The sequence below is a fragment of the Myotis daubentonii genome, chromosome 2, assembly GCF_963259705.1.
Source record: "Myotis daubentonii chromosome 2, mMyoDau2.1, whole genome shotgun sequence".
Classification (NCBI taxonomy): domain Eukaryota; kingdom Metazoa; phylum Chordata; class Mammalia; order Chiroptera; family Vespertilionidae; genus Myotis; species Myotis daubentonii.
Window position 1 is genome coordinate 213,047,382 of NC_081841.1, and position 27,557 is coordinate 213,074,938.

Here is a 27,557-nt window from a genome sequence, read left to right on the forward strand (position 1 = left end):
CCCCTGGGAATGTCGGGACTCCTCCCAGGCCCCGCACTTGAAAGGCAGGGGCTGGAACACACCCTGGCCCCAAGGACCGGGCCCCAAGGTTCAGGGTCTCAGTCCCCGCGGAGCCGTCCGCTGGCGCGATGGTGGCCGTCTGGCTGGTGCACGTCGGGCAGAAGCTGCTGCTCTGGGGCGCGCTCAGCGCCGTCTCCCTGGCGGCCGCCACCCTCATCCTGAGCTTCCTGCAGATGATGGCGAGGCACGCGCATAACTGGCTGCAAATGAGGCCCATCCCCACCATTCCGGGCGCCTACCCCTTCCTGGGACACGTGCTGATCCTGGAGCGAGGAGGGAAAGGTAAGGGACTGCGCGCCCGGGCCAGCTGCATCCCCGCCACGGGCTGTGGGGCCCCTTGCAGGGAACCGCCCGCTTCCCCGCCTGGAGCAGCAGGACTGGAGCTGCAGGCTGCTGGGTGAGGGGCGACTCTATCACCCCCTGGATAATGGGTTCCCAGTTCTCTCTAGTTTTCATTACACATAAGTGCAGTGTTACTAAACTCCCGCCCTGCCTTTTCTCTTCTCATTTTCCCAACGCCTGGCTGCTGTTATCTGAAAACACCGCCTGTATCTCTAGCTTCCTTGGCTCAGTGGATAGAGCTTTTGACTGTGGACTGAAGAGTCACTGGTTTGATTCCCTTCAAGGGCATATGCATGGGTTTCAGGCTCCATCTCCAGTGGGGGTCATGCAGGAGGCAGCTGATTAATGATTCTCTCTCATCACTGATGTCTCCATGTCTCCCTCTCCCTTCCTCTCTGAAATCAATAAAAATATATTTAATAAGAAAAACAACAACAAATACCGCCTGTTTTTCTTCTGTCTTTACTGTTAAAGTCCTAAAGGAAGACACAACTTATAACTTAGTCTCTCTCTCTCTCTCTCTCCAAAATAAGGGACAAAAATGCACTTGAGAGCAGAGCTTCTCCCTGCAGAAATCACAAGACTTGACCACAACTTTATTTCTCCTTGGCCCTTCTAAGGAGGTTACATACCAACATGAATTATGATGTTATTCACCAAGGCCTGTCCCATAAGTCATACAGCAACTTTCAGAAATCCTATTTGTTAAGGAGTGAATTGGTTTTTTATTGAAATCATCTTTTGAAGCTGATAGCCTTTATGTTATGTTATGATAGGGGTAAAGGGGTCACTTTAAGTTAGAAAGCTCCTAAAAGTCCCTGGTGTTTAGATGCCCCATGAGGGAGGGTGAGTTAGATCTTAGCACTTGATCTTCGTGGCTGGATAAGTTGAGATGCCCAGAACTGAAAAGATTTGCCCCAAATGACATATTTTAAAATGAGCCCAGAACTAGAATCCAATCAGCCCTCAGTTTAACTGAAGACGTTTTATAGACTGAACATCAATTCCAAAGCTTAAAGGATTATTTCTTTTCCACTTTCCTTTCTCCAAGTAAAAATAATGCTGTCATTTCAACTTCACAGGAATACATGAGGCCTCATGGGAGAGTGTTACCAAAATACAGAAAGTGTTTCTGGCAGAAGAAATCCCAGTAAACTTTTAACCAACCAGAGATCAATGCAACTAATGCTGCAAGTGATACAGCAGATTTTGATATATGAAAACTACATTTGTAAAAATCATCATGGCAAACACTAAAGGCAGAGCTAATCTTCCCTTCTACCCAAAGGCTTTATAATATTAAAAATAATGGTGTAGAAATATAGACCCCTCCTCCTCAACAGGAAACCATATACTTAAGAAATCTCATCATAGTCTTTTGGGGGAATTTTTCTAAGAATTGAAATCTCTAGTGAATAAGATCCATTTCAAAACAAACTGTTAGTTATTGGATTATTTTAAGTAATTCTCCTTATACTTACTTCTGGAGAGGAGAGCATGGTAACACATTATCTTTCTCAAGGGGACTTTTTAATGCATCAACAACCACTTTGCTCCCTTTCTGCTTGTAACCAAATTGCTTGACTTTGACAAGTTGTTTAAAACTCTTTAAGTTAGAGTGTGTTACCCTTTACCTGTAAACGTCACCATATTACAGTTACTTTCAGGATTAAATTTAATGCCTACATTTTCTAGACCATTGTCCAGAACTTGGTTTGAGTCCATTTTTTCATTGTCAATCATGCACTTATTTGAGGCCCTCCTTTGTGCCCAGCATTGAGCTCAGCAAAATTGGGCATAGCACAACATTTAAAGGTATATTCCCCACCCTCAACACCCTTGTGTCTTGTACAAGAGGCTGTGCCTTTCATTGTGTGGCCACCATCCACATTCTGGCCCCAGAAGTCTCACCTGGAGAATTGCAATGGACTTCCAACTAGGCTGTTGAACTCTATCTTTTGCTTTTTCAGTCCTTTTTGTCAACACCTGTCTTCCCCAGCTGCTCCCTGCCATTGGGCCCACCTGAGGCCTTCAAACCATGGATTTTGATTTCCCTGTCTCTGTCAGACCAGACCAAGGCAATGTTTATGGCCATGCTACATATATTTGACACTGTTGATTTGACCTAGCTCTTTTTACAACAATTTAGCCAATGGTTTGACTGGAAGGCATTTTGAATGGGCGTGATGTAATGGTGAAGATGGCACATTGTGTGTCTGGGTGCCTCGGGTACTAAGCCAGGCCTATATTTAGCAGCGCTGTGATATTGTGCAACTACTTAGCTGTGCACAACTTCCTCAGTCGTTCACTAACTTCTGTAACAGTGCTTCTCATCTGACTGTGGTGAGGCATAAAAGACATAAGGCATGGAAAACCTTTAGCTCTGGTCTGATGTTAACTTACCTTCCACAGCAAATAAATATGACAGGATGAATGTGAGCCATTTTAGAAGATTCATTATTAGGTTTTGAGGGGCCCAAATGTGCAAACGCTTTAAACAGTTACTACTGTTTATTCAGTATCACATGCAATGGACATCCCCGCGCTTTAGCCTCCCTCCCGCTGCACTTTGAGCAGCTTGCCCTGAAGCCCAGGGGTGGGGGAAGCTGAGATGGGAGAAGGAGCAGGGAGAGGTGAGTATGTGAACATTTCTTGGCACGAAAAAGAGCTGAGAAGTTTAATAGTTGTTTTTCTATGCCATGTCGATCTGTCCATGGGGCCCAAATTCCCTTGTTAAACAACCCGTCAAAATCTCAGGTGCGGTCTGTATTAGTAGCCTCACAGTGCTGTGGGCATTAGTCCCGCTGCTGTCAAGGGGGCATTCCCTTTGCCTAGAAGAAGCCTGGGTACCACATGCCTCCCAGCTAGTCAGCTCTCCTTATCCCTCCCTCCCTGGATTTTGCCAGCAATCTCAGGAGAGTGCCTCATTTCCTAACCTAATTAGAAAGTCAGTCCTCCTCTGACCTCATGTTGTTTGACTTGGGCTCTGTCTAACCATTGCCAGGTCTTTTCTCTGAGGGCTGGACCCTGTACCCCAATCCTTTAGTCACTGTGTTCCCCCACCCCACCCAACCCCCACCTCTGGGTTGCAGTCACCAATTTAGTGTTTCCTGACCTGACCCAGAGTTTTGTCATGTTTCACCTTTCTGAATGCTGGGCTGCATTCCCCAGATGGAGCCTCAGGGATTTCAATACAGAAAGTGTTAACTCCCAAACTTTCCTCCCTACTTCAGTGTTGTTGGGATTACTGGTCACCATTTCCCCACACCCACTATAAGGACCAGCCATGAAGCAGGACCAGGGCCCCTAACATTTGCTGCATCGAATCCCCGTCTTTTTCCCACCCCCAGAAGCTTCCTGTGGCCTCGGAATACCAAGTTCTTCACAGATCCCACTCACCTCAGTGTTATTGTCCTAAAATATAACTCTGTGGTTCTAGCACTCATCAGGAACTTTCAGATACTGCCTAGAGACTATAAAGGAAAATCCAACTTCTTTAGCCATCCAACACTCCAAGCTCATCTATCAATGTTCTCATCCCCATCCTGTGCTTTGGCTAAACCTATAGGCAATTTTCAGACCTCCCTGCCTCTGCTCTGCTATTTCTGATACTTGGTTTATCCTAACTTCCCGTTTCTTCCTATAAAAAGCCAACTCATTCTTTTATTCTCAAATGCCATCTCTTTCTTGAAATTTCTCCAGTCCTTTCAATGAAAATCGATAACTCCTCAGACTTAAACTTCTAATTTAACGCCCATTTCATCTGATCTGTTACTGTGATTTGTACCACAGTGACCATCTCCTCTGATTATAAATTCCTTTGGAGTAGGGATCTGGTCCTTCGGTGGTACACTTTCCTTGCCTGTGTAATGCATGAGTGAGCATGTTGTGTTTTCAAGAAGAAGTAAGGTACTTCTGTCATATACATTCTTATATCTGGACATGTCATAGGAAACTGATTTGATTGATTACCAACTTTCCCTATCTAATTCCTACATTTTCCTCATTGCTTCTCAGTAATTCTTTTTAGCTTAATGATTCTTTCTTATATTCACTATGACATTTATTCCACATTTTTGTCACATTCCGAAACTAAACTTTTTCCTTTATCCAAGGAAATGTGGACATAGCCTATTATTTATATACTAGTGGCCTGGTGCACAAAATTCATGCACATTAAAAGAGAATTAATGATAAGAAATATTTTAATATTGCTATTTGCCCTTTCTCTATAGTAGAGGTGTCAGAGATGAAAGATAATTAGTAAAATGTATATAAAATCTCCCTCCTGTCAGAGTCTGGGGCGTGCCACGGGTCCTAGAGTCAAGTCCCCGCCCACCATCCTCACCCACTTTGAAATCGCAGGATACCCAGACCTGGCTGGCCTCACCCCCATTGGGTGAGACCTAGACCAGGCCTGCCCCACCCCCATCAGCCCCTCCGGGGAGTAGGCACAGCCTCAAGTCCCCCGGCCTGGCGCTGGGGTGAGCGTGCTGCCTGAGTTCCCCCATCAAGCCCTGCTTAGTGAAGGTCATGGCCTGAGGTCCCTGTGAAGCCCCGCTGGGCGGGGGGTGCGGCCTGAGGTCCCCGGCCCTGTGTTGGGGCAGGGAGGCACAGCCTGAGGTCTCCTGACCTGGCATTGGAGTTGGGGGCATGGTTTGAGGTCTCCCGGCCCGGAGCTGGGGAAGGGGTGTGGCTTGAGGTACCCTGGCAAGCCCCACCGGCCAAGGGGCGCAACCTGAGTTCTCCCATCAAGACCCGCTAGGCAGGGGGCACAGCATGAGTTCTCCCATCCCGGCACTGGGCTGGGGCACAGTCTGAGGTCTTCTGGCCCTGAGATGGGGCAGAGGTCCCCCGTCAAGCCCCGCCAGGAGTGGGGCATGGCCTGAGTTACCCCGTCAAGACCCACTGGGTGGGGTCACAGTCTGAAGTCTGCCAACCTGGCACCCGGGTGGGGAGCGCAGTCTGAGGTCTCCCGGCCCAGAGCTGGGGCAGGGGGTGTGGCCTGAGGTCCCCCATCAAGCGATGCAGGGTGGGGGCCGTGGCTTTAAGTCCCCCGTCAAGCCCAGCCCCCCCGCAGCATCATTCCAATGCTGACCAGGGATCATGCAGGCAGTGTGATGTTAGCGCTGGGGGTGGAATTCCTACTCCTGGCCCTGGTCACAGACTGGAATACCTTAATGGAGAAATTAGCATATTACCTCTTTATTATATAGACTAAAATCCCAGTGTATGAAATTCGTGCATGGGTAGGGTCCCTAGCAGTGGCTGGCTGCCGACCAGGGCCTTCCTTCATTCTGCACCGCCTCCTGGTGGTCAGCACATGTCAGAGCAAGCAATGGAACTCCCAGGTGGTCAAACTCCCGAGGGGACACTTTGCATATTAGGCTTTTATCTATATAGATACTGTGTGTATGTGTTTCTCTTCTACTAGCAAAATATTTTAAAATCTTACTCCAGCTTGCTTTTTATTCTTCAGCTTCAGAATAATAAAACTCTCCTTCTTTATAAACTTTTATTTATTCAAATAATATTAGAACTACAGGAAAGTTGTAAAAATAATATAGAGTTCGCATATGCCATATACCCAGCAAGCCTCCTCTGATGGTGTTATTTCACAGAATTAGTATCATTATCAAACTAGACCATTATTATTTGTCCAATGTTCTTAACAATACTACAGCCCTTATTTGAATTTTACAACACTGACTAGAGTTCTTTTTCTGTTCCATGACTCAGTTCAAAATCTCACCTGGCATATAGGAGTTGTGCTTCCTTGTGTTATGTTCTTCAATATCAACTTTTTCTAATCTGTGATCGTTTATATGTCTTTCCACACACATCAAGACCTTGACATTTTCTGAGACAGGTATTTTGTAGAATCACTCTCAGTTTGGGTTTGTCTGTTATTTTTTCATAGTTTCATTGAAGTTATGCATTTTTAAAAAAGATTTTTAAAAAATATATTTTATTGATTTTTTACAGAGAGGAAGGGAGAGGGATAAAGAGTTAGAAACATCAATGAGAGAGGAACATCGATCAGCTGCTTCTTGCACACCCCCTACTGGGGATGTGCCTGCAACCAAGGTACATGCCCTTGACCGGAATCGAACCTGGGACCTTTCAGTCCACAGGCCGATGCTCTATCCACTGAGCCAAACTGGTTAGGGTGAGGTTATGCATTTTTGGCAGTGACACCATATGTGATGTTGAAAGCTTTTCCTCTAAAATCAGGAAGACAAGGATGCTCACTCTCACGATTTTATTCAACATAGTATTATAGCTCCCAGTCAGAACATTTGGCCAAGAAAAAGAATGCAGACGACATGATTGTTCATATAGGAAACCCTAGATACTCCACCCCCCAAAAATGTTAGAATTAATAAATAAATTTAGTAAAGTTGCAGGATATAGAATCAATATACAAAAATCACTTGCATTTCTTTATGCTATCAATGGACTACCAGGAAGAGAAATTAAGGAAACAGCCCCATTTACAATTGAATCAAAAGGAATAAAACACCTAGGAATAAATTTAACCAAGGTGAAAGTCCTGTACGCTGAAAACTATAAGATATTGGCTAGAGAAGTGATACAAACTAATTCTATCATTACTTATTCTGTTGCACAAATTGTTTCTGTTTGGAGCATTAGGAGCTTTTCAGGTTGGCTGCTTGGTGTTTCAACATGGCCTCCTCATTTTTTTGAGCACTTCCTTATTTTCTACCACCATAATATATTCCATTCTTCTGGTATTTTTCTCTGCCTTGTCCCTAAAATCAATGACTTCTCCAAGGAGAACTGGTTTATTTTATTGTAGGACAGTATTTAGAAATACTGAGATCTGGTGCCCGTACTAGGAATGGGAGCCAACCTGGGAAGTTATATGACCAGAAATCTTGTTTAGAATATCAGAGAAGACTTCGCAGCAAAATCACATTTAGGTGACACTTGAAGAATAAGTGAGTTTTATTAGACAAAAAGCACTATGAATAAGAGTTTAATACAAAGAGAAGAGGTTCTGTAGAGCCCCTGAGACATTTGAGAAGTTGAAGAATTAGTAAAACAGAAGAGTTTTTTTAAATTATTTTTTTATTTAGGTAACATTGGTTAATAACATCTAAATTTCAGGTGTACAGTAGTATAATTTGATGTCTGTATACTCATTTGGGTGCTCACAACCAAAAGTCTAGTTTCCATCTATTTCCATTTGTTTAACCCCTTTACCTACTTTGCCCTCTCTCCACTCTCTTTCTCCTCTGTAACCACTATTCTGTTGTCTGTATCCTTGAACTTGTTTTTATTTTGTTATATTTGTTTATTTATTACTTTTTTAATATATTTTACATATGAGTTAAATCATACTGTTTTTGTCCTTGTCTGTCTGGCTTATTTCACTTACCATAATACCCGTAAGATCCATTCATGTTATCACAAATGACAATATTTTATCTTTTAAAAAATATATGTTTTTTTATTAATTTCAGAGTGGAAGGGAGAGGGGAGAGAGAGAAACATCAGTAATGAGAGAGAATCGTCAATTGGCTGCCTTCTGCATGCCCTACACTGCGGGTCGAGCCTGCAACGCAGGCATATGTCCTGACTGGGTCAATCCTCAACTACACAGTCATGCCAGCTGGGCCAATATGATCACATCTTCTTTATCCATTCATCCATTGATGGACACCTAAGGTTGCTTCCATATCCTGGCTATTGTAAGTTATGCTGCAGTTAACATTGGGGTGCATATATCATTTTGAATTAGTGTTTTCATGTTCTTCAGATAAATACCCAGAAGAGGAATGGCTGGATCATATCTTAGCTCTAATCTCAATTTGCTGAGGAACTTAAATACTGTTTTAGAGAGGGTAAAAGGGAGCATCTATCTACCAGGGTTGGAGAGAGGGGACAGGTTTCCCTTTCTACAGAAGAGTAGCCTGTGCAGGTCAGGAGAAACTGAACAACCTCAGTGTCCTTGGGGAAGGCATGTCATAAGGCCACCACAAACATCCACAGTGCTTGGCATTTCTCAGTTAACCAGGTTGTTGCATATATATCATTCATAATTAAATTAGCCTCATAATTCATTCATTAATAATTTAGTAAGGACAACTGTGTGGTTTAGCTTCAAGGTGTGAAAGATCTGGGAGAAATTGAGTCAGTTGCCCAAAGTGAAAACAGTAAAAAACCCAAAAAGACAAAGTAAGGAATTTATTTAAAATTGATTATTTTCTAGAGTTTTTCCAGCAGATGATTTATCACACAGGACGCAACAGACATGTGCCAATGCTAAAAGTCTGGCTTGGCACAGTACCAGTAATAGCCATGTTTAAGGCCGAAACTGTAGAGGTGAGTTCATGGTGACTGGGGTCAATGTTTCACTGTTTGATGGTGTGAGAATCTCATCAGAATAAACAGCAAATATATGTCCTTATATTTAATTGAATTCAGTACAATGAGGATTCCATTAAATTTCTAAGGCTGTGAAGGTGCCATTTAATGCTTTCCTGATATAGTGTGAGTTCTGAGAAGAGTAGCAGCTTCTACATGTCTATACGCATTTGGTATCAAGTAATATATTTGTCCTCCTTTTTTGGGAACTCTTCAATAGAACAGACCCATAAATAGATTATTCTACAAGGTGAGCTCATATCATCTCCCAGGCACTGTTTTAAGATTGCAAAATTATAAGACTAATAAAATTTAAGTGTTTCCCTTAAGAGGCTCAGAGTATCCATTATACTTTTATGATTTCAAGTTAATTTTTGAAAAGAGAACACTAATGTGGTATTGATGGGAAAGATGTTGTTAATAAACTCTATTGAAATTACGCCTAAAAAATTGTTTACCTTTCTTTTAGTTATTATCATGACATTGGGAGTATTATCTTATGATTTGATGACAAAGGCTTTGTGTCAGGAAGTAAAAATGGGAAAAACAGACTTTCTCTTCATGGAGAAAAATTAACAGCAGTATTTCCTAGGGTTGCTGGGCTTGGATACATCTTTCTTACTCAATGTGGTAAAACTGATAGAGTGTCTCTGGCACCACACTGCCCAATGTACCGGTCCAGAGGAGATAGCGAGAGGCCACAAGTGGGATGTCAGCCATTGCTGGCCTAGTGTAAGTGGGCTTAGTACATGTGCATAGAAATCTGTCCAAAGTAGGGAACTGCAGCAAGATCCTGAGAAGCATTTTGTGCATATGCTCGTCCCTTTTCCTCTACTTTGGCTGCAGGCAACCTAATTATACCCATAGTTCCCAATGCTACTTATATCCTGGAGACATTCAAATGTGTACCTAGTATAAGCTATAATCCTGAGCTTCATACCTGCTTTCAGATTATGTCAACTTGAATGACTCCAAATACCTGATCATGAACTTGTGATTTCCACCTCCCTAAATGTGCTCATCGTTTGCTTCACCCACCTTCTCTTCCCTCAGTCTTACCCTCAATAAACAACTGCACTTGGCTCCTAATTCATGGCAGGACTCAGGGAAGTATCTTGGACATTTTCCTTTCAGTCAACTCCAGCTAGTCTCCAAGAGTGAGAGACAGTGGTATGCTCCAAACTCTAATCGCATTTCTTTGAGTCATAGTAATGAAAATGAACCACCAAGAAGTAATTGTTATGAAATGTTACTTTGGAAAGTAGTTGTGTTCTAGCCCAGTATTCTTATAATTATGGTTGCGTTCATATCTCTAGCTCTCATTTTTCTTTTCTCTCTTTCTAAGGTAATTTTAACTAGCTCAAAGCAAATTGACAAGTCTTATCTGTACACATTCCTACAACCATGGCTTGGCCTAGGACTTCTTACCAGGTAAATCAGTGTAAATCAGTAAAGCTGTCTTGTGCGTAACATGTCAGGCATTGACACAAGGTACTTTTCCTATAGCAAGAATGTGCAGTCGGGTAGTAGGGAGAAGCTGAAAAGGTTGGGTGATAATGGACCTCTGAGAGACAGGAACCGAGGGTGTAGAGTAATCTCCAGCCATGGTATTCAATAATGCTGATCACCAGTGTTCCAAGGAGAGTTAGAAAGTCCCAATGTAGAAATGGAGCATGGCACAGGGGAGTTTTGAGCAGGGAAATCTTGAAAATTCAATGAAACAGGCAGTCATCCTCAGAGAAGTAACTGGAGCACAGTAACCTCAGTCCTTGAGCTGCCATCCAGCAACAGGACCCCATCAACTGAGAAAGAGGAAGCAGGACTTCGGTGGGGACTTTGGAGACTTTGAAGATGTTAGAGATCCAAGTAGACTCATGGAGCTCCTGGATCTTCAGAGGGTTAAGGTTGGATAAAGGGGGGAAATTTGTCATTTTTGGAAACTCAGAACTTAGAAATTTAGTGAAGTTCTTAAAATTTTCAGTTTTGATAAATGCTCTTTTACATATTAGTAATATAGAAGGATATCTAAAATATGCCCATTCTGTACTGTATATGAATCTCCCCTTGACATTCTGACCAAAGCATATGAGAATCTGTAGATTAAGAAGAATTTGTTGTCTTGACTAGGCGTTACTTGCTTTGCATGTTGATTTTCTCTTCTTTGTAACCATGTCTTGTATTTCTAGTACTGGAAACAAATGGCGCTCCAGGAGAAAAATGTTAACACCCACTTTCCATTTTACCATTCTGGAAGACTTCTTAGATGTCATGAATGAACAAGCCAACATATTGGTTAATAAGCTTGAAAAACATGTTGACGGAGAAAAGTTTAACTGCTTTTTTTACATCACTCTTTGTGCCTTAGATATAATCTGTGGTAAGTCTCACTGATTTGTTTGTAGAGCTATGGCAGTGATGGCGAACCTATGACAAGCGTGTCAGAGGTGACATGCGAACTCATTTTTTTGGTTGATTTTTCTTTGTTAAATGGCATTTAAATACATAAAATAAATATCAAAAATATAAATCTTTGTTTTACTATGGTTGCAAATATCAAAAAATTTCTACATGTGACACAGCTCCAGATTTAAGTTAGGGTTTTTCAAAATGCTGACACACTGAGCTCAAAAGCTTCGCCATCACTGAGCTATGGTGTAAACGTAAAATGGCCCAAATAGAAAATAACATTTCACTGGGAAGGCAAATGAAGGGGCTAGAAAGGTTATTGGCTTCTTTGGACTGGTCCTTCCGCTAAATTAGGCTCCTGAGAAGCAGTACCCACTGCCAGGGCTTGGAGCAGAACCAACCTGCCAGGAAGGTTGGAGGGAAGAAGGAGCATGAACAGGGAGTAGGAGAAATGAAGTTGCAAGAGTGAAAGGGGACAGGAACAATTCTAAAATATATAAGAATTTATGTCCTTTTTGAAGTGTTTGCCACTGGAAAATAAACACAAGGCATGTGCATGAATTGAATGGTTGCTTCTCACCCATATTTTGCAGAAACGGCTATGGGCAAGAATATTGATGCTCAGACTCATGATGATTCTGAGTATGTCCGTGCAGTTTATAGGTAAACAGAGCCCTTCTAATTGTGTTTTAAATTGTTATTGATTCAAGCTTTAAAAATATCGCTAATAGTTTTTTGTGTGTTGTATCTTTTTCATTGTTTCACAATGAAATATTGCATTAAAAATTAACCTAATCATTTAAGCATGTATTTTAACAGTAGAGGGTTTATTTTATAAATTATGGCACACCCAGGCTATGGTATAATTTTAAATGATTATTTTATGATATATTGAAAAATTACATTATGATGCATATTGATAAAATAAAGATAAAAACAATATTTTTAGCATGATAACCACTAGGTATAAAACATTTTCATTAAAAATAACTTGTAGATATTATTCCAGAATGTTAGCTGTGATTATTATTTTGTGTTATATGCTCCTCTTTCTTGTTTTTTATATTGTTATTAATTCTCTCTCCCCATATTTTCTGCACTTAGTGTGTGTTATTTTTTAATTGAAATAGTCGTATTTACTTTGAAAAATTGCTTGAGATTATTCAACTATTAAGGGGCAGGGCCAGGGTTTGATCAAGGAATTCTGTCTTTAAGTCCACTGCCCATTTCATGTTAACAGATATTAGCATATATAATCTGCTATTCATCACACAGGATACTGACTAGTTTTATAGTGGTCCACAGAACAGAAAAACAGGGAGACAAGCATCAAAACAAATACGTATAAATGTATAAACTGTAATAATTGCTTCAAAGAAAAAATTAAGTTGATTGATATTCGAGAAGAAAACAGCAATAGGGCTCACAGATTGAGTGACCAGGAAAGGCCGCTCTGCAGAATTGACCTGTAAGCTGCTCTCAAAGGAGGAGATCATGTCTAGGTCTTTCTGCTCCATCACTGGAAATGTTGAGGGAGGGACTTGGGACAGGGATGTGACAGAGGGGCACTTTCCTGGAGAATAGGATAGCCAGAGGAGTGATCAAGCAAATGCGTGGACATTAAACAGGCAGATTTCATCCCACCCTGTGGTATAAGAGCTACAGGCAGCTCGGGGAGGTCTGGAACTCTTCCTGGAGAAATAGAAGGAGAGGTCAGATGTCCATCTAGTAAGGTGTTTTGTAATGGATTCTTCATTCCTCTATAGGACCCATTTAATTTTTAAGCTTCCTAGGATGTGTAATAACCCATGCCTTCATTGTTGAGCATAGAGCTCTTAGTAGCTGCTAAGATGAATTATCATTGTTGCCACGTATTACCCTCATTGAGACCAGGCACCAAATAGGTACACAAGCAATGCATGTTTTTGATATATCAGCTGATACATTTGCAACCTGTTTATAGGATGAGTGATTTGATACATCGAAGAATGAAGACGATTTGGTTCTGGCATGACATTTTGTACCTTTTGTTTAAGGAAGGAAGGGACCACAAAAGGAACCTAAAGATCTTACATAATTTTACCACCAATGTAAGTTCTCATTTTGTTTTATTGTGATCAAACATACATAACATAAAATTTATCATAATATCCATTTTAAGTTTGCCATTCAGTGGCATTAGGGGCATTAACAATTTTGTGCAACCCCTACCACTATCACTTTCTAGAACTTTTATAAGTGCATGACTCCTATGTTTGTTAACATACCCAGTAGTTAATGTTCTCTACTGGGGGAGGTTAGTCTACTGGGGAGGTTGTCCATAAATAAATAATTTCAAAATGTGATATGAGCTATGATAGTGTATTAACAAAATGGGTGCTATACTAAGAAAATGAAGACACAGGGAACTGTGATATAAGAATATTCTGAAAAATGTTTGGATAGGCAATAGTTTTCCAAAACAAAGGGCATATATAGCAGTATCTTAAACTGGAAATGATAAAAATTAACTAGATATTACTATGTAAATTCTAATGACAAGGAAATAGTAATGTTCTTGATATAGTCTGTCTTTGTGTTAAAAGTATGTTTATGAAAAAGTCAAACTTTAATTAAAAGCATGCATTGTAATTTAAGTGTACTGATAAAAGTGCTGAAGTAATTATATTTAACCTTTGCTGTAATTTTAGTTTAAAATATGATGGCATTGCTTCCTGAAAATGAGGTACTGCCTCTACCAACAGATCAAGTGGTTAGAGTTCCTAGATCTTAAGTGAATGAGATGTTGGAGTGAGCTGCTATCAATGGAGTATAGCATAATTGCCTGTCAATAGGTGAATGGTGAACAGATTGTATTTTATGGGTATAATTACACTTGTCTACCAATTTCATGCATTAATAACAGTATCAGTAATGAATGAATTCCAAATTGAATGGCTAATATAAAAAACGAGAGGCCCGTTGCTCAAAGATTCACGCAATAGGCCTTCCTTCCCCTGGCTACCGGCACCAGTTTTCCTCCGGCACCCGTGACCCAGGCCTTTGGCACTGCCGCAGCAGAGAAACCAAGCCTCGAGGCTAGGCTTCTCTGCTCCGGCCGCAGCGAGGCTTGGCTTCTCCACTCCAGCCGCAGCGGAGAAGCCAAGCCTCTTCAGTCTTCAGTCTTCAGTTGTCTTCAGTCTTCGCTCGGAGCCTTCAGTCTTCTCTTTGAGCCTGTGTATGTAAATGAACCCGCCGTCTTTGCATAGTCATCCTGATTGGCTGGTGGGTGTAGTGGAGTGACAACCAATTTACATATTTCTCTTTTATTAGTGTACATTCCACACTGAGTGCCAGGCACTAGGGGTTCCACCAAGAATCAAAGAGAGGACATGGTGCTTGCCATTATGGAACTTGGCATCTGTTCATTCAGAGCAGAAGCAGGTTTGGACAATTGCCCAAAAGGAGGAGAAAGTTGAAATGTGTAACCAAATTAAGCTCAGGGGCTTTCATTCTTTTATTCATTAACAATGCCAAGCAGTATTCTGAAGGTTGGAATTATATCAATGAATAAAGTCAAATTTGCTGCTACATTGAAGTTGGAGGAGAAAGTCACTAAATAACAAATACAATGCCAGGTAGTAAGTGAAATGAAAAAAAATGTAAAGTAGGCTTAGGAAGAGAGTGAGTGCTAGAGACTAGGGTAGCAGTGACCCTGACAGTGTGACAATGGGCAGTGGAGATCTAAAACTAGGGAGGAAGCTAGTCATGCTGGCTTCTGAGGCAAGAGCATTCTAGGCAGAAGGAGCGGCAAGCATATGGCGTGGTTCTTTTCTCTAATACAACATGTAATTAGAGTGATCTATAATTAATCTATTATATAATGACTAGAGGCTCACTGCATGAAATTCGTGCACAAGGGGGTGACCCTCAGCCTGGCCTGCACCCTTTCATATCCGGGACCCATCAGGGGATGTCCGACTGTCGGTTTAGGCCCAATTTCCACAGTCAGCCATCCCTCTTGCAATCCAGGGCCACTGGCTCCAAACCACTCACCTGCCTGCCTGCCTGCCTGCCTAATGCTTCCAACTGCCCTCACATGCTGGCCTGGTTGCCCCCAACTGCCCTCCCTTGCCAGCCTGGTTGCCCCAACTGCCCTCCCCTGCCTACTTGGTCATCACAACTGCCCTGCCTTGCTGGCCAGGTCACCCCATTGACTATCCCCTGCCAGCATGGAAGCCCCGAATAGCTCTCCCCTGTCAGCCCAATTACCCGCAACTGCCCTCCCCTGCAGGGCCTGGTCATCCTTCTCTGCCCTCCCCTGCAGGCCTGGTTGCCCCCAAGTCCCCTTCCCTGCCGGACTGATCTCACTCCTAACTGCTCTCTCCTGCCTGCCTGATCACCCCCAACTGCCTCTGCCTCTGCCCCCACAACCATGGCTTTGTTTGGAAGGAAGTCAGATGTCTGGAAGATGACCAGTTGCCCCAGTCTAATTAGCATATTACCGTTTTATTAGTATAACTTGTGTTCTCTCCACCACCCAACTTTTTCTCATGAGCTCTTTCAACTCGCTGCAGCCCTATTCAGGAGACTACTACTCTATTCCCAGGTTGGAAAGGCTGCAAACATAGTCCTTGGGAATTATGTATTTGTCTGACATTAAATTTGTTTTTAAAAGTCTTATCAAATAACGCCCTAAAAATGTTTACAGAAAGCTTTACTGTATTTTCATAAAAACCGAAGTTCCTGTTCAGTGAGACAACAGGAAAGGCTTAGAAAAAGAAATCAGTTAAAGAAGGTGGTATATTTTCAAAGAACAATGGATTATTAGGCCATATCAAATTCTACACAAAAGCATGTGATCATTTAAATCATACAGGTCATCAATGAACGGGCCAATGAAATAAAAAGATATGAAGAACGTAAAAGTGATGACAAGGGCATGACCCTCTCCAAAAGAAAACGCAAGGCTTTTCTCGACCTGCTTTTAAATGTGATGGATGATGAAGGGAACAAGCTAAGCCTGGAGGCTATTGGAGAAGAAGTGGACACTTTCATGTTTGAGGTATTTTGTCTTGTCATGTTAGTCTCAGGTATCATCATTTAATAAATTACAGTTCCTGTTACATAACAAGAAAATATTTTTTTTTTTTTAATCTTGGGAGTTGAAAATGCTAAGGATGAAGAAATAGCCAGCACTAATACTTAGACATGTTTAAGCATTTAATAGTAAAATTAGAAATAACATGAAATAGCAAGAATTATTTGTAGCCACCTTTTAAAATATTTTGGGATCCTTGGTATAAGGGATGATCTGTTCTCAATTTATTTTTAACTGAAAAAATAATATATAGGAATTCTTTAAAAACATTTTTAGCATTTTTTAAAAGTCTGATCACATTTTGAAGTAGCTTGTTATAACTGATGAAGAGTCATTATATTGTAGTTAGAAATTACAAAGTTCAAGACCCTAATTAAATACCAGATCAACTTTCTTCTTCAGAAAAAGCTGTAGACTTGTATGGTTTTCTTTCTTCCCAACATCAGGGAAGTTTTCTGTCATTATTTCTTCAAACAGGTTCTCTATTACTTGTTCCACTTCCTCTCCTTCTGGCACCCCTATTATGCAGGTGTTTTTTCCTTTCATGTTCTCCCAAAGCTCCCTTAGGCTCTCCTCCTCCTTTTTAAGTTTTCTTTCCAGTTGCTGCTATGTTTGTGTGTTTTTTCCTACCTTGTTTTCTAATTTGCTGATGTGGTCCTCGGCCTTTTCTAGTCTGCTATTGGAGCCTTCCTTTATGTTCTTTATTGCAGCTAGGCCATTCCTCATTTCCTCTTGATTCCCTTTCATGTTGGTGACATTCTTATTCAGCTTCTTATAATTCTCATTGAGTTGTGTGTATTGGTGATCCAGACGTTTGAGCATTCTTATAACCATCACTCTGAATTCTTTCTCTGACAAGTTACTTGCCTCCATATCATTTAATTCCCTTTCTGGTGATTTCTTTTTTTCTTTCCTTTGGGGATTGTTTTTATGTCTTCCCACTTTTTGCTGAAATGTTTTGTTTCTATGTCTTAGATCCAACTGCTTTGCTACCCAGGTTGTGTTGGGGGTGGTTGGTGATTTTTGGAACCCAGTGGTGCAGTCTCTCAGATCTCCTGGGCTTGGTGATCTAGCAGAGCCCCTTATTTGTGTTATTTGGGTTCTCTTGATGTAGTTGGGTCTTGAATGTTAGTTTATTTTTCATGGATGTAATCTCATCACAGATGGACAATGTGACTCACCCCCAGTTTCGTTGTGCAAGCTGTTGTAGATGTGATTGCGGTTTCAGTCTTGTGGAAAGGGTTGCCTGAGGTCTCACTGTTATGTGCTCACTGTGAGTTCCCAGAGTGCATGGGCTTTGGAGGAAGGGGTCTTGGGGCCTGAGGCTCAGGTATTGTGACTTTGGCTGCTGTTGTGTGCCTCTTGCTGGGGTAGCATCTCTCTGTAACTCACTGTGAGGGTCCCAGAGTCTGGGACAGTGCGGGGAGGCTGTCCCATAGTCTGCAGTTGAGGCAGTGGGACTTTGGCCAAAGTGATTTCCCTCTGTGAATCACAAGGGTGTTCTGGAGCCAGCAGTTGTGGTAATGGGAATCTGGGAGTCTTTGGCCAAAACAGTGTGACCTTGTATGGCAAGGAGGGTCCTTAGTAACTCAGCAAGGTGTCCAGAGGTAGGCAGCCATGGATCCTGTGTTGGGAGCCATGTGACCTTCTTTGGATAGGCACACACCCTATGGCAGTTCACAGAGGGGCCCAGGAGCCATATGCTGGAGCTGTGTGCTCATGGGGCCTACACGTTGGAGCTGCATGATCGTGGTGTGCTGCTGACCCGGGAAGGGAGAAGTCCCAGTTTCTAATTCAGGAGCTGTGCACCCTTGGTTGGATACAAGCACCCGGCAGTGGCTTACAGAGCAACCTAGTAGTTACCTGCTGGGGCCCGTGTCCTGGAGCAGTGCTATTGTAGGGACTGGATTCTGGCAGCCAGGGTCATGCCTTATGGTGGCTCAGAGAGTTATCTGGGAGCCGCCTGAGGGACAGTGGACTCAGGGAGCCTGTGTACTTGATTGGTGTGACTGAGGTGACCGGAAGTCAGCAATCGAGGAGGGCGAAGTCTGAGGTACTGCAGCCAGGGTCTTCTGCCCTTTATTGGATAGGAGTGTGCCCAGCAGCTGCTCACAGAGGCACCAGGAAGCTGTCGGCTGGGGTGGCGGACTCAGGAGACCTGTGTGCTGAAACCACATGACCACTGTCTGTGGGAAGTCAGCCATGAATAGGGAAGTCCGAGTTTCTTCTGCTGGGACTGTGCATTCTTGTTTGGATACGTGCGTACCCCGTGGTGGCACACCGAGGCAACGGAGAACTCTCTGCCAGGGTGGCTGACTCAGGGTGCCCATTCACTGGTTCAGTGTGACCGCAGTGTCCAGAGGTCAGCAGTCAGGGAGGGCGAAGTCCCACTTACTGCTGCGGGATCTGTGCACCCTTGGAGGTAGATGTCCTAGGGTCTGCAGGTCTGCAGTGAGGCAGTAGAACTTTGGCTGGTGTGGTTGCAGGGTTGCGAACAGTGTCCACGGCCAGTCTGGGTGGTGGTTCTGGTGAATTCCTAGAGGAGGCTTCTCTCCCCTTCAAGATGGCATGGGCTCCCTTCTCGAGCCCCACAGCCCGGGGAGTGCCTGCAGCACTGATAGAGGCGGCCTGTCCAGGAGAGCCTGGTCTGCCAGCCTCTGGTACTCCTGCTGGATTTAACTGTCTCTCACTCATTCACACACACTGCACACATCCACACACTCCCCTGTCACTTCATCACTCAATCACACCCTCTCCCTCACCTCCATCTTACCAGACACCATCTTCCCAGCTCCTTCTAGTAGAGCATTTAACCAGTTTGTTATTCTAAAGAGATTTCTTGTCTTCACATCAAAAAAAAGGATAAGTTTTAAAAATATATAATTTTATTGATTATATAAAGCTGTTGGGCACTGGGAAAGCATCATTTGGGGCTCAGTTTGTCATCTCTAAAACGTGAATAGCAGTATGAAGTATCCCATGGGGATTTTTTAAAAACATGTATTTTTATTGATTTCAGAGAAATGTATTTTTATTGAAGGGAGAGGGAGAGACAGAAACATCAATGAGGAGAGAGAATCATTGATTGGCTGCCTCCTGCATGCCCCCTAGTGGGGATTGAGCCCACAACCCCAGCATGTGTCGTGACCAGGAATCGAACCATGACCTCCTGGTTCATAGGCTGATGCTCAAGCACTGAGCCACGCTGGCCGGGCTCCCATGGATTTTCTGTGAAGAATAATTGAGTTCATTTCTGCAAAATGTTTGGTATTTTCCCTCAAACTCTGCAAGGTTTAATTGGGGTATTTATCAACTTCTTGATGTGGAGACTGTTGCTCAGAATCACTCATGTGCTGCCTGGTGTCCAGGTAAAGTCGACCGTACAAATGGGAGAAAGTGAACAAGTGCAGATCTGGCCACTTGGCTCAGGAAAGTCACACTTTTATTTCCTCAAAAACTGTCCAGCACACAGAGTTCCCTTGGAATACCTCCTGTCAGCCCAGCCCAGCCACTCTCACCAAGTATGTGACTCTGTCGTATTGAATGTCCCTGTACCCAGAGGCATCCCCTTTGAAGGGATTGTTTCATTGGTTTGTTCCCCACCGAGGTAAAATACTGTATAAAATTAACTTGTTCTGTCTGGGGTCACGTCACAGCTGTCAAATCCAGAGCCAATTCAAAATAGAGCTAGCATTCCTAAACTTCTCAATAGAACTCTGTTTTCTAAGCTGTTGCTTTTTTCTCTTACATTTGTAGGGCCATGACACAACTGCAGCTGGAATAAACTGGGCCTTGTACCTACTGGGTTGCTATCCAGAAGTCCAGAAAAAATTGGGCAATGAACTGGATGAAGTGTTTGGTATGTATGACCCCTTAACTACTTTCACAGAAGATCCCAAGTCACTGAAGCAAATGGCAGTCTTGCTCATGAAAAATGTGCAGTCGGGCCTGTTCTAAAGACACTGTAATAAGCAGGATGGCTGCCATATGAGACCCCTTCCAGGCTGAATGTCCTTTGTAAGACCTCCTGCATTTGTTTATGGGTGTTTGCTGATTGCTTGGCATGTGACTGCACTGGCCTAGATGCGGGGGCTACACAGATATATGTCACTGTCCTCAAGGACCTCACGCTTCATAGGTTAAGCAGGCACTGTATAAAGTATCAAGTCATGGCCATGTGCTTGGGCGATATGAGGAAGAAGGGTCTAGCAGAGAGCAGAGAGGAGAGGTGAAGCTGGTTAGCGGGTAAAGGAGAGCTGTTCCATATAGGATTGCTGTGGGTTAAGCTGATGGGACATACATTTCTTTTGTACAACCAGTACCTGTAGGTAAAGAGCCCTAGGCTGATGCCAATATGGATGTTGGGAGAATCCGGGGCTTGCTCTTTTTTCTCTCTGTCATTTTCATCATCGTGGATTTTGTTTTCTTGATTGTGGTTCTGGGTTTCATGTTTATCTTTAAGGCACGAAGAGAGGGGAGGAGGAGCTGAAGGATAATATTAGTCTCCTTTGACTGCTGTCACCGATTCTGCAAACTGCGTGGCTTAGCACAATAGAAATTCTTACAGTTCTGGACACCAGAAGGCCCAGATCAGTGTGTCTGAGTTAAATCATTGTGTTGGCAGGGCTGCACTTTTGGAAGCCTGAGGGGAGAATCCACTCCTTCTGGTGATTGCCAACATACTTTGGCTTATGGCCACATCATTCACATCTCTGTTTCCGTCTTCACATGATCTTCTCTTCTGTGGGTGTGTGTCAAGTCCCCTTCTGCTCTCTCTTATCATGACATTTGTAATGGCATTCATGGCCCACCTGGATAATCATGATCATCTCTCCTTTTTAAGATCTGTAATAAAATCTTCAAAAGCACCTTCTCCCCAAAAAAGTAATATTTAAAGGTTCTAGGGATTATGACCTGATATATTTGTGGGTCATGATCAGCCTATCACAAATGCATTGGGCCATCAATTTAATCCTTTGTTTAATTAGTTGTCATGTCATATGGCTTCCCATGGCTGGGAAAAGTAAGGTAAAGGTTGGGTTCGCCAACCAACACAGTGGTGTCTGATGGATTTTCCTAGTGCAAAAGTGGGGAAGGAATAATAAAGGAAAAGAGGAGGAGGTGGAAGACATTCTATGAAGAGAAACTCCAGTTTCACCATGGCAGAGTGGAGAAGGTGGAAGATAATAGTAAGCATTAAAGGACAGGTGGAGCCCTAACTGGTTTTGCTCAGTGGATAGAGCGTCGGCCTGCGGACGGAAGGGTTCCAGGTTCGATTCCTGTTTAGGGCATGTACCTTGGTTGCAGGCACATCCCTAATAGGGGGTGTGCAGGAGGCAGCTGATCGATGTTTCTCTCTCATTGATGTTTCTAACTCTCTATCCCTCTCCCTTCCTCTCTGTAAAAACTCAATAATATATATATATATATATATATATATATATATATATATATATATATATATATATATTTTTTTTTTAAAAAAGACAGGTGGAATTCACATTTGTTAGAACTCATTGAACGGAGAAGTTGGAAAAGTAATTTCATGTCCAGATGGTGTGAGGACTGGATTTTCATACCAAGAGGGAAGACTTCGTTTTGTAGACTGGAGATGATCTAAACTTCTGGGCTCTGTTTCTGTCATCATTTCATTTTTCCTGTATCAAGTTGAATTTCTCTCAGATTGCCTCTGGTGGGTAAACTGGGTGTTCTAGAAACCCAGGTTCTTTTGGAATGTGTTCCCACGTTTGTGTTTTTTACAATTTCTAGCCCAATGCAGGTGTCACAAATGCTTTTGGATCTCACATAATCAGTGACATCATTTTTACTAGAATTTTTATTCTGCTGCTTCCATGCTTTTGCTAATTGTGCCTCACTTCTCTTCTATCTCCAGTATTAGTTCTAAAACTTTTTGAGCAACTGATCTTTGGATATTGAGATGTAAGTATTCATTTCTTTCTTTTTTTACTGAGGTAAATTTAGTTTCATTATAACAAGAAACTGGTACACTTTTAATGTTTAAAATTGAGCATTACCTTTTCTTTCCAGTGAAACAAACAAAAAAGATTAAATAAACAGGAAAAAAATTACAATAGAGAATGATGGTTCCAAATAAGAGTCTGCAAGTCCGCTATTGTCCCATTGCGTGGCAGAGCCCAGGCCATTATTAGAAGGGAATTTTATTTTAAAAGTATCATCTTAAACAGCAAGAGAGTCCATTAAACATCACAAACACACCAAAGGGGAAGCCTTGTTGTCAAAATGCCCGCTTAACTAACACAAACATCTTATATCTACTTTTGACCTTGTGGAAACCCATTTTTTTTTTTTTTTTTTAGTTTAAACAATGTTCCATACAAGCAAAAGTAGACAGGTATATGTTGGTAAATGCTAACTGTTCACATTCACAGAGACACAGTGTAATCTGTGTGCTCAATGCACAGAGAAGGGAGGAAAAAAGCTGGAATTCTGTGCACTAGTGCGCAGGCTGAGCCACCAGCCTCCAGCGGAGCCAGGTAAGCAGGTTTTATTTCCCACAGAGCACAGGGGCATTGATTCCATAAAGTGTTTGATGAGGCAGGAAGGGATAAAAGTGAATTTCGACTTGTGTGCATGTATATTAGCCTAACCAATGGACACAGACACCAGGGGCTGAGGGCATAAGTGGGCGGGGGGAGAGGGGGTATACAGGGGCAATGGGGAGATAAGGACACATATATAATACCTTAATCAATAAAGAAAAATAAATAAAAATCAATGGAAAAAATAAAATTACTTTTAAGAGTAAAAAAAAAAAGTGAATTTGGAAGACAAAGCCTTAGACATTCTTTTCTCATTGTATTCTGCTCAAGGTATTTCCCTCCAAATAAGTTGAGAACCAAGATGTAAGGGAGAGAAAAGACTTCGAAAGCAGAATGACTGAGCCTAAGAGTAAAACAAAACAAAACAAAACAAACCCAGAATGTAACGTGCTCCCAGTAACTGGAAGAAACTTTTAAAAAGAAGGTTGGAATCCATCAGTGTTCTTTAGTCACCATCTCCTTCATCCTCATCAGCTTCTTTGTTGGTAGCTTTCAATCCTCTCCGTCTCCCCCTCCGTCATCATCTTCTTCTCTTCGCCTTCCCTTTCTTCATCTTCCATATCAGGAAGCAAGTAATATTGAATTAGATTTTGGCCAATACCACCTTCAATGATCTCTCCCAACTTACCAGAACCTGCATCAGAATGGCCATAAACCAGATTTTTGTTTCTCGGCCTCTTCCTGCTGGCTTTATCCTGCATTGGATTTGAACATTTCACCAAATCCTTTCCAGATATTTTGTGGACTTTGAAAATGCATCACGGCTTGCACTCAGATGAAATTCTTTGGGTGCAACTATTTTCCAAGGAAGGGTTTCATCGCAATAAAAATCTGTTCTGTGACCTGATGTATTACTTTTCATTTCTGTACTTCAACTCTGATTAAATAACACAGTGCCTTTCCATGTGTCTCCCCGAGCAGTGCAGGCATAGAGATGGTTGCAAATGTTGTTGCTCGAAAAGTTGGGATTTGGGACATCAATTCCTACCTCTTCTGAGAAACAGTGGTTGGCAGGATTTGCTATATCTCCGCCTTCAGAATCTTCTCACTGGCTTGTTCATTGAGTTGGTCTGTCTCATTTTTTGCTTTCTCAGTATGTTCAGTTGCTTCCTGCTGTGTATGTTCTCCCCTTGGCAGGTCCAAGAAGCCATTTGGATTTCTTTTTTTAGGTGGGAATGCAGGGCGTTTGGCTATGTTTGGGGGCCAGGCTATGGGGAGAGTCCAAGAATCTGACCCAGGAGAAGATTCACTTCTGGAGGAGGCTCTGAGAATTCAAAATTAAACGTTTTAAACTTATAGTTTCATGCATTCACAATGTTATGCAACTGTCACCTCTATCTAATTCCAACCCATTTCAGCAGCCAAAAGGAAACCCTGCACCATTAATCAGCCACTGCCCATTTTCTCTTCCTCCAGCCGCTGGCAGCACCTCATTTACACTCTGTCTCTATGGATTTATCTTCCCTGAGTACTTCCTCCAAATTTAATGATACAACATGTGACCTTTTGGATGTGGATTTTTTACTTAGCATTATTGTCTCATTTTATTTTATTATCTATACTATTAAGAATTCTACTTTTGCTGTTGATATTTAACATTCAGTGTATTGATGTTATAATATATTCTTTTTTGATGTCTTATCCTCTAAGCCCAAATAGTTCATTTATTTTATTCCATGTATTTACTTTGATCAGGGAATTCTGATCGCCCTGTTACCTTAGAAGACCTGAAGAAACTTAAATATCTGGAGTGTGTTATTAAGGAGACCCTTCGTATTTTTCCTTCTGTGCCTTTTATTGCCCGTGAACTTAATGAAGATTGTGATGTTGGTGAGAGTTCTTTCATGAAAGTAGTGGGGAGAGTGGACTTTTCTGTGTCTGTCTTGCTCTGTTCTCATGACATATCGACTATCTCATGACAGAGGGGTACAACGTCGTGAAAGGCTCTCAAATACTCATCATTCCCTACGGACTGCATAGAGACCCACGGTACTTCCCAGATCCTGAGGAGTTCAAGCCAGAGCGGTTCTTTCCCGAGAATTCAATGGGACGCCATCCATACGCATATGTGCCCTTCTCTGCTGGACCCAGAAACTGTATAGGTTTGTATCCATCAGAATCGGTTTGACCTTTCAGGTGCACATGGCAGGGGGTTTCTCACAACAGTGTCTTTGAGATGTAGTGTCTCAGATACAAGTCTGTTAAAAAACTTGTTTTATTTTTTCCCCTCTTTACTAAGACTGTCGTAAAGTATATCAGTTTTCTAGGGCTGCTGTAACAAAGCACCACAGACTGGGTGGCTTAAATGACAGAATTTAATTTTCCCACAAATCTGGAGGCCAGAAGTCCAAGGTGTCTGCAGGGCTGGTTTCTTCTGAGGCCTCTCTCCTTGGCTTGTAGATAGATGTCTTCGCCCTGTGTCTTCACATAGTTTATTCCTCTGTCTGTGTGTGGGTGTTTTTAATTAATCCCCAATCAATGATATGTTTTTATTGATTTTCAGAGAGAGGGAGACATTGATGTGAGAGAAACATTGATTGGTTGCCTCCCATATGTGCCCTAACCAGGAATCTAACCCACAACCTAGGTTTATGCCCTGATGGAACTGAACTCACAACCTTAAGGTGAATGGGATGACATACCAACCAACTGAGCCACCCAGCCAGGGATTGATCTCTTCTTTTCATAAAGATTTCAATCAGATTACATTGGGGCACATCCATAGGACCTCATTTTATATTAATCACCTCTTTAAGGGCCCTATCCCCTAATGCAGCCACATTCTGAGGTACTGAGGGTTAAGAATTCAGCAGATGAATTTGGGGGAAATACCATTCAGCTCATAACATAAAGCATAACCAGTTTCATGGTAGAGTTTTAAAATGTAGATCTCTGGATTGAAGTAGAATATACTTTATATGGTAGAAAGCTTATTCATAACAGTTAGTTTCTTTAACCTTCTTTTTATTGTTTTTAATAATTCCTTTTTCGCCCAAACCAGTTTGGCTCAGTGGATAGAGCATCGGCCTGCGGACTCAAGGGTCCCAGGTTCGATTCCAGTCAAGGGCATGTACCTTGGTTGCAGGCACATCCCCAGCAGGGAGTGTGCAGGAGGCACCTGATCAATGTTTCTCTCTCATCGATGTTTCTAATACTCTATCCCTCTCCCTTCCTCTCTGTAAAAAATCAATAAAAAATATTAAAAAAAAAAGAATTCCTTTTTCAAAACCAAAACAGAGAATGCTCACCATAGGACCAGCAGAAGTACTTCAAAAAAATGAATGCACATCACCATGCATTATACACACTTTTGGCTTTAGTATCTCTGGCATTGTATCTATGTAAATGCAGGCATTGGTACAATGAGGCCCGGTAACTCTACAGTAAACTGCATGAAAGGCCCAGTATGAAAGCGTTGTAGAGCAGTGGTTCTCATGCTTCAATGAGCCCAGGATTCACCTGGGTGCTGCATGGGCTAGATTCCTTGGCTTCAGAGTATTCAGATGCACTGGGTGGGAGCAGGCAAGGGCACCCAAGGATCTTTATTATCAGGAAGCATTCTGAGTGATACTGGTTCTCCCAGGGCCTACTGTGAAAATCTAACATCATTGGCTCCCTCTAATAGAACCTGTTCTTACTCCCATTTGAGATATATCTGTAATTAAAGTTATGTTATTTACATTAATTTGAAGGTCAAAGGTTTGCCATGATGGAAGAAAAGGTCATTCTTTCATGGATCCTGAGGCATTTTTGGGTAGAATCCACCCAGAAAAGAGAAGAACTTGGTCTGGCAGGAGAGCTGATTCTTCGTCCTACTAATGGCATCTGGATCAAGTTGAAGAGGAGAAACGTAGATGCATCCTAACTCCATTATTGGGCTGTGCCATAGTAGGAATAAGGTGTTTCTTTAAGAGAAACTTTGCATTTACAATGTGTATATCATGAGTTTAATACTCTTAATCCCTACACCTATTTTTTTCTTACCCCACTTACCTTGGGAAGAGGTAATATCAATGTTTCTATATTTTATATTTTCATCACCAAAGGAAGAGTTTTTATATTTTCATCACCACCATTATCTTACCCTTGGTCATGATCCCAAAAGGTGAGTTAACTGATGTCCGTACCCAAATAAACATACATTTCTCATCAGAGGAATCCATAGCCCAATTCAATTTGAATTGACAGACCCAAAGGATATAAGTTAATTGAAGTTCTAGAATTTTTTAAGGTATTCTTGTTGCACACAAATATACATATATACATATACATTTAATTTGAAAAGGGTAATTAAACACTTAGGCTTGAGCTTAGGTTTTAAAAATTATATTAGTGGCATCAGTTATGAGAATAATTATGGTGATACTTTTCAGATTTTATTAAGGAGAGCAGATCATTTATAAGTTGACTCATAAGTTCTGTTCCTATTTCCCTCTAACCGTGTACTTATGGCCTTCACTTCATTCTACATAACATCACAATTACCTTTTTTTTCCTTTATAATTTTTATTTCTTAAAGTATTACAAAGGGTATTATATATGTCTCCTCCCCCCCCCCCCCCTTGACCTTCCCCCGGCCCCTACCCCCCCAGTGTCTTGTGTCCATTGGTTAATCTTATATGCATGCATATAAGTCCTTCGGTTGATCTCTTAATTCTCCCCCCAAACCCTCCCCAGGCTTCCCACTGTAGTTTGAC

The 27,557-nt window shown here is 42.1% G+C and overlaps 2 protein-coding genes and 1 long non-coding RNA gene across 5 annotated transcripts in view; 2 read left to right on the forward strand and 1 right to left on the reverse strand.

Moving 5' to 3' along the window:
• Window positions 1–27,008, forward strand: LOC132228721 (cytochrome P450 4V2-like). 3 transcript variants are annotated; one of them, XM_059685628.1, is made up of 13 exons: window positions 212–342; window positions 7,890–8,117; window positions 8,639–8,751; window positions 10,139–10,224; window positions 10,980–11,170; window positions 11,793–11,862; window positions 13,163–13,289; window positions 16,058–16,243; window positions 20,036–20,138; window positions 24,556–24,690; window positions 24,783–24,962; window positions 26,553–26,875; window positions 26,907–27,008. In XM_059685628.1, exons 3-12 carry the CDS (start codon window positions 8,653–8,655, stop codon window positions 26,723–26,725), a joined length of 1,350 nt encoding a protein of 449 aa, XP_059541611.1. In that variant the 5' UTR covers window positions 212–342; window positions 7,890–8,117; window positions 8,639–8,652; the 3' UTR covers window positions 26,726–26,875; window positions 26,907–27,008. The 3 variants fall into 3 exon arrangements, with proteins under 3 accessions (XP_059541612.1, XP_059541610.1, XP_059541611.1); XM_059685627.1 differs by lacking the exon at window positions 7,890–8,117 and having other exon boundaries at window positions 4–342; XM_059685629.1 differs by lacking the exons at window positions 7,890–8,117; window positions 24,783–24,962; window positions 26,553–26,875; window positions 26,907–27,008 and adding an exon at window positions 22,173–22,219 and having other exon boundaries at window positions 1–342; window positions 24,556–24,695.
• Window positions 1–27,557, reverse strand: part of LOC132228726 (cytochrome P450 4V2-like) — a 234,889-nt gene that overhangs the window by 99,632 nt on the left and 107,700 nt on the right. The gene's annotated exons all lie outside the window — the stretch shown is intronic.
• LOC132228730 (uncharacterized) lies at window positions 349–2,098 on the forward strand. The gene is made up of 2 exons (XR_009451423.1): window positions 349–457; window positions 1,485–2,098. It is a non-coding gene; the product is annotated as an uncharacterized LOC132228730 (long non-coding RNA).

Excerpts from the sequence above, each read along its gene's own strand:
- LOC132228721 (XM_059685627.1), top strand. The coding sequence starts at position 129 with ATGGTGGCCGTCTGGCTGGTGCACGTCGGGCAGAAGCTGCTGCTCTGG. Across the intron at positions 343-8,638 it reads CCTGGAGCGAGGAGGGAAAG|AGTTTTTCCAGCAGATGATT; the intron begins GTAAGGGACTGC and ends ATTATTTTCTAG. Across the intron at positions 8,752-10,138 it reads TTAAGGCCGAAACTGTAGAG|GTAATTTTAACTAGCTCAAA; the intron begins GTGAGTTCATGG and ends TCTCTTTCTAAG.